Source organism: Amaranthus tricolor, chromosome 14, assembly GCF_026212465.1.
Source record: "Amaranthus tricolor cultivar Red isolate AtriRed21 chromosome 14, ASM2621246v1, whole genome shotgun sequence".
In the NCBI taxonomy this organism is placed as follows: Eukaryota; Viridiplantae; Streptophyta; class Magnoliopsida; order Caryophyllales; family Amaranthaceae; genus Amaranthus; species Amaranthus tricolor.
In genome coordinates this window covers 2,085,135-2,092,541 of record NC_080060.1, presented here as the reverse complement: position 1 = coordinate 2,092,541, position 7,407 = coordinate 2,085,135, and the positions used below count along the sequence as shown (strand labels likewise).

At 30.4% G+C, this 7,407-nt stretch overlaps 1 protein-coding gene across 1 annotated transcript in view; it reads right to left on the bottom strand.

Annotated features, from left to right (window-relative positions):
- Window positions 1–1,201: 1,201 nt before the first annotated feature.
- Window positions 1,202–7,407, bottom strand: part of LOC130800380 (NAC domain-containing protein 83-like) — a 16,454-nt gene continuing 10,248 nt past the window's right edge. The window contains exon 3 of the mRNA XM_057663864.1: window positions 1,202–2,140. Within this exon, the coding sequence (XP_057519847.1) occupies window positions 1,595–2,140 (546 nt within the window). The 3' untranslated portion in view covers window positions 1,202–1,594. The remainder of the gene's footprint in view (window positions 2,141–7,407) is intronic.

Sequence of the window (7,407 nt, the reverse complement as noted above, 5' to 3'; positions counted from 1 at the left end):
TAGGATAGATCGAGAGGAGATGAAGGCTAGATGATAATGGAACTAAGACTTTGTATGATAAAATCGATATATGCTTCAACCATGATAATAACTGATTTTCAAGGGTGATAAAGTTTATGCAACATATTTGTCATGGAATCAACCAAAAGTTTAAATTTATTGTTGAGGACTCAGGATATGTTGTTATATACACTAATATGCCCACTCATACGAGAGCCCTTTGTGCTAGAAGTGTGGATGCAGCAAAAATCCTTCTTATATCCGATGCTAAATATTCTACTTTGAATGAGGGGTGGTTGAAATCCAAACCCATAACCTTTTATCACGTCGGCTTCTAATATCATGTCAAGAAACCAACTCAACTAAAAATTTAAGCTTATGATTGAGACTAGGTTATACACTCTAAGAATATTTTACTCTTTCAACGTTTAGTTTGAACTTTCATGGTCCTTGTTTGTAAAATGATAGAATACTCTTCTATGCTTGGCTATTTGTGAAATTTACTCCCTTAGTTGAGGGAGAATATGATAAAAGTAAGTCTTGATAGGATTTTTTTAAAAGAATAATTAGTGGTAATTAGGTGAAATAATTCTTTTTTTGTTAAATGATGAAGTGAAATAATTCTTTTGTAAAACCAATACATAGTTCTATAGTCTTTAACAAAAACGCATTGTTATACGTATACATATATAGTTCATGACAAATAATGAATTAGCGTGAAGGTTTTCCTTTCATTCTATGTGTTAAAGGGTTTGATTCTCAATATCTACCAAAAATGTTAAATCTATTTCTATCTTGCCCATAGCGATATAGAGGTGTTCAAAACAAACTCGATAATCTGACACTATAACCGAATCCGATTTGACTTGACATGAAATATGAACTAACAATTATGTAAAAACCAACATGGATACAAAACCCGATTTTAAACTTATCCAAAATATTTGACCAGAAATCGGCCCAATGATCCGAATTAACACCTTTATTTTTATACATGCTTTCGTTGTTAAACTCATTCATCAAATTGATAAAAAGTCAAATGACAAACTTGTTTTGAACAATTTAACTATACTTTTTTGAACTATTTAACCACATCAATGAGAGAAATTATAGTATAGCATTCTGTATGATCTACTATAATGTCATTAATAAAAAATAAAGCCAAAATCATATTGGAATTTAGTATGTAATAGTTTTCAAACATGGGTAAAAGTACATGCATGTGTATATACAATGTCCACTACATATATTATAATACATGTAGACCATAATCTAAACCCTATACCATATTATAGTATAACATACTATATGATCTAGTATAATGTCTAAACAAAATCAATAGGCTGTCCAAAAGTACTACACCAAACATCACACAAACATCCACAAATAAACAAATTGGTAGTGTAATTCTTGTCTTCTAAATTTGTATCTATCAATCTTCCTTTTCTAAAATTTTTTTTGTGCTTATTTATGTTAGTAGGCAAATAATGATTAACAAATAATTTGTCTCTTTAAATTTACTGCATCATGCAAATCGATGTGAGAATTTTTTAGATATAGTGCATCAAACATAAAGAGACATATAGAGTATATATCAGAAGAAAACGGTGCCATTATCGTTTTCAAATCTAACATCTCCGAATTCAAGTTGAGGAAGACAATAAGGATGAGGAACATGCAATGTTCCCTCACCCAACTTGTCGCTAGTTTGATCTTCTAAATCCATGTCCCACAATAAGCCATAATCATCATCATTTTTCACACATGAATTGACCAAATCACTCCAAGAATAGCTAGAGCTTCCCTCTTTTAAAAGATGCATGAAATTATTATTGTTGTTATTAGGGTTTAATGCACTATTTATGTTGGGATTATTAAAAGTAATGTTACTATTATGGCTAATTATTGGTTCTTGATGATGAGAAAGGGTATTAGGATTATTATTTGAAGAGAATGAGATGGCTTGTTGACATGAGTAACAAGTTGGTGGTGAACAAGTGGTATGATCATGTATAGTGTGTTGGCAATTATTATTATTATTATTATTATTATTATTATTATTATTATTGTTATTATTATTATTATTATTATTTTCTTCACCTTTGCTCTTATGGAAAACTCTACATAACACCCAATCTTCCTGCACATAATAATTTACAAATAATTAGAATGATTAGAATTACAAAAAAAATAAAAATAAAAAGAGTAGATGAAGAATAAATAAGTCATTTAAGTTTTTTTGAGTTGAAATAGAACATTTAACTTAGTTAGCTACAATGATCAATAACTATAATGATCATTTAATTATTAGCATAAGTTAATAAAACTAAATTGAAATAGAAGTGAGATTAATTTATATTAAAACATTTATAAAATTCTTTGAGTATATAATTTCTCCATACAATATACTACTATTTATCAAATTTTATATGTGAACAAATGTATTCTTGTTTATAAGGTACTTAAATATAAGAAAAAATAGATTTTAAATTTTAATTTGGAGGTATTGTACTTATAGTGATTACTTAACTAAATAGTTTAAAAATTTTACAATACTTTTTTGGTAGTTTATGCCCCTCAACTATTTACTTATTGAATCATACTTCCTCCTTACCCAAACTTACCACATTTCTTTTATACATAATTCAATATCGTATATTTTGAAACGAAATATGTTCATTTTGACTAAATAAAAAATTATGAAAATTACATAATAAAAAATTAGGTTTTAAGAAGAATAAAACAAGATCTCATATATATGACTATATTCTTTCTTATGCATGAGTTGAAAATAGCAAAATAAGATTGGAGATGACTAATATTACTATTAAAATCTAGCGAGTATTGTAGAATATGGGAAATATGTTAGTTCACTAGCTAGTTTATATCTAAGATATCGATTGAAATTCGAGAATTGTTCATACTTTAATATAAAATGATAAAAAAAACTTCAATAACATTATTAATAGGAGTATCTTAGGGACAGTGAAGTTCATTAAGAATGAAGGTGGACGAGTACTCCTTAGACAAGAGAACATCAAAATGAGATGGCATCAATATTTTTCCCAACTGCTCAAGGAGACTAGGGGCCAAAAGGAGGAAATTCGACAAACTTCAGATATCCAAAGAACGCAGGATCATGAGTCGATTATTGATATTACCACGGCGGAAGTAGGAGAATCTCTCAAAAAAATGGGAAGATTAAAGACAGTTGAACCTGATAACATTTCGATTGAGGTGCGGAGGAGTTTAGGAAAGGAGGGAATTCATTGGCTTACTAACCTCTTTAATGTCATCTTGAGGCATAGTAAGATGCCAGAAGAATGGAGGTTTAGCACACTTATCCCACTGTTCAAAAACAAGGGTGATGCACAAGTATGCGTGAACTATAGAGGGATCAAACTTTTAAGCTACACTATGAAACTGTTGGAAAGAGTGATTGAGAAAAGAATTAGACGAGAGACGGTAATTAGAAAGAACCAATTCGGATTCATGCCGAGAAGATCTACCACCGACGTAATTCATCTTTTGAGGAGACTGATGGAAAATTATAGGGAGCAAAAGAAGGATGTGCATATGGTGTTCATTTACCTAGAGAAAGCGTACGATAGCATACCACGAAGTATCGTTTGGGATAGCCTCAAGGATAGAGGTATTTCACGAAGGTACATTAAGGTAATACAAGACATGTATGACAGAGTGTCGACTAACGTACATACACCGATGGGTATGATAGAGTCTTTCTCAATTAAAGTAGGACTACATCAGGGATTAGCACTGAGTCCTTTCATTTTCACGGTCATTATGGAGGAAATCTCTAAATCCATCTGGGAGACCGTACCTTGGTGCATGCTTTTCGCCGATGATATAGTTTTGGTCGCAGAAACAAAGGAGGAGGCTAATAGTAAATTGAAAGAGTGGAGGGAAGCCTTGGAGGGTAAGGGGTTGCACATAAGCCGTACGAAGACAGAATACTTGCGATACAATTTCAGTGGGACAGAATCAATAGGGGAGCCAGAGGTGACCATAGGGGGAGAATTTGTTGCATGTACGTCCAAGTTCAAATATTTGGGATCGGTGATTCAGAGTAATGGGGAGATTGATGGAGACGTTACTAATCGTATACAAGCGGGTTGGCTTAAGTGGTGAGCAGCAACCGGGGTGCTTTGTGATAAAAAGTTCCCAAGGAGATTAAAAGGTAAACTTTACCGCGTTGCAATTAGGCCGACGTTATTGTATGGGACCAAGTGTTGGCCCGTAAAGAAGGTTTTTGCTCAGAGGATGGAAGTAACAGAAATGCGTATGCTGAGGTGGATGTATGGTATTACTATGATGGATAGGATAAGAAACCAGGAGTTCAGGGAGAAGTTAGGGGTTGCACCTCTCTCCGCAAACTCTCCGCAAAGAAGCGGGAGAACAGGTTGAGATGGTTTGGGCATGTGCAGAGAAAGACACATAACGCCCCATTAAGAAGGATCGAATGCATCATATTCTATTTATTCTATTTGTAAGTTGCAGGTTTCTCTCTCTTTGAAGACCTTTCTCGAGCCAAGGGACTCTTTGACCATACTCTCCTCTATGGGTATGAGCTGTCGTCTTTCTTCCCACTCCAGATCCTGACCATAGTTTTCTATGAGCGAGATACACTGGGTATGATGATGATGATACAAGGGTTTTTTTTAAAAATAATTTAACATATGATAAAAAAAAGAAAATATTATTATATATTCGAGGCGTGGTATTTTTTTGAAAAAGATGATAGTTTTTTTTAATAAAAAAAAAAAATCAAAGACTAAATCTAGTATTTCTATAATTTCTGATAAATTGATAGGTAGGGATGAATTTGCATTTATGCTTGATTTATATTCCTTGTAGGCGAAACATAAGACAAATAAGATATAGGGTCAAAAATAAAAATGATGAAATTTCGTTGAATTTTCTTTACACTAAAGATGGTGCCCTAAGCTAAGATATAAGTAAAGATGCTGGCTAGGTTTGGTTTGTCTAGAGAAAGTGACAACATATAAATACTTGTCTCCAATCAGTGAACAATATGAGATGTCATTTGTGAATTGTGTTGAAATGCAAATATTCCCTTTTAGTTTTAGCCATTTATTATTCACCTTCGAGCTACCTTAATAACACATGTATTGGTTTTGTGGTAATAAACTAATATTTTGTAGATCCCTTTGAAATTACTACTGTTAGTGACATAGAAACAAAGTCAGTCATCATTATTATCATATATCCAATGTATTTCGCATTTAAGAATTTTGTAATTCACGAATTATATGTTTGATTCTAATTAAAAGTTGTTCTAATTGTATTCCGTTCTAGAAAGTAATAATATGAAATATTGCCAATTATTCTTTGTCATGATCATTTTATTCACAAATTGTATGCTTGATTTTAATTATGAGTGGTTCAAACTTTGGTGGAAAATGATAATAGATAAAGTTTTCAAAATGAAAAAAATTCTATTATAAATTAATATTTATAATAACATAAAATTATTTTATTAAATTCTTTTTTTAATTTTGTAAAATAATAGATTTTTGATTAAAAAAGTTTTTTAGCATTTATTTTAGAAATTTCAAGTATATATGTATAATTTAGTGTGATATATTTTAGGTATATAGTTTTTAAAATTGTGGATGGATTGATCATTTTAAAATATTAAAAGTCACACTACTCTTACATTTTAAGTTATTTAAACATTATTACCTTACTAAATATACCCATGAACTGGTTTAAGGTGATTCTTAACTTATTTTTCTTAATACAAATAATTTTACAAATTCTAATCAAATATCAACAATATGTAATAAATTTTTACTTCTATTATATTACAAATGAACTTCAAATTTCAAAACAATGCATATATTGTATGTAAATTATAATTTACGTACAATTCATTTTATTCCATGTACCAAAGAGGTTATAATTTTCACAGAATATTATTTATATTTTTGTGTGTGCATTCTCTTTTAAATTTCCTGTTATATCTAATAAACAGTACATAACTATATTATTTAATTAAATATTCCAATTTTCCCCTCCAAATCTTATTGGGAAGGCATAGATCACAAACTGGAGTCTACATCTTAGGAGTAATAAGACAGTAGCTTTCAGATTTGTTAGTTGCTAGTCCTTAAAAAATTTATGTGATATTATTTTACTTCAAATAGTACCAAATATAATAAATTTAGTAAACTTTTATATTAATATTCATTTATTCTATATGCATTTTGATGATTTGTCTTCATCAAAATTGAATGTTAAACAACCATTCTACTCCGTCATTAAAATGGATTAATTAATATATTCCTTAACAACCCTACACCATGAGCCTTTCATGTGATAAAGGCAAACAGATCTAACTACCCAATATGTATCTAATCTTGTGATCGAATTGGCCGACCTCAAACTATTTAAAAATTTGGTAAAAATTAACGTGGATATATATAAGATCTGATTTTTTTCGTTCTTACCCGAAATACTTAACCTGAATTCACTACAAATAAGTATTGAAATAGGGATGGGAAGGCACTGGTCGCTAGTGGCGACGGATTGGCTACGAGGCGTCCATCGCCTTTTTGTGTTATGTAAAATGGCAACGGCGGGGCAACGGGCAAGAGTGGTCGCCAAATGGAAAAAGGAAAATGGCGATGGCACAGGTGGTCGCCAGCTGGACACCGTAAATTTCAACGATCAATTTGTGTCTTTATTTAAAGTGGGCTACGGCTATGTTGGTAGCCATTTGGTCGCCAAGCCTAGAACTTTTTTTTTGTTTTTTTTAATCATTGGCGAGGGGTTATTTAGTAGCCAGCTCGTCGCCCTTTTTCGCCAGTTTTTTTAAAATTTGAATTTGAAAATGGCGAGGGTTTGTAGTCGCCGTGTTGTCGCAATGTTTTGTGTTGATAAACAAGACATATCATTGTTTTGCATTGTATATTTTGGTAACCAAAGAATTAAGAGAGGTTAGTGATTTACTTATTCTATTATGTAGCTTGCTTTTTATGTTTACATGAGTTGATTTATTTCTTTTTATTATTTATATTTAATTTTTATTGTCATTAATTTGCTTTAATTTTAATATTTAATTAGTACATATTTATTTCCTTTGTTATTTACATTAAGTTTTTTTTATACTATTATTTTACATTTTATTTAAATTGTCATTAATTTTCTTTAATAATTCATATTAGAATAATTATATTATTATCATATGTTTTTATTCTCATGAATTGTTTTATATATTTTTATTGTCATGAACTTACTTTACTAATCAATTGAATAATTATATTATTATATTATATATATAGGTATTAAAAATGAATGTTAGGCAAGAAAGGAGTTGGATGTAAAACCGACAAAAAAATAAAAATTTTAGATTAAGATATATAT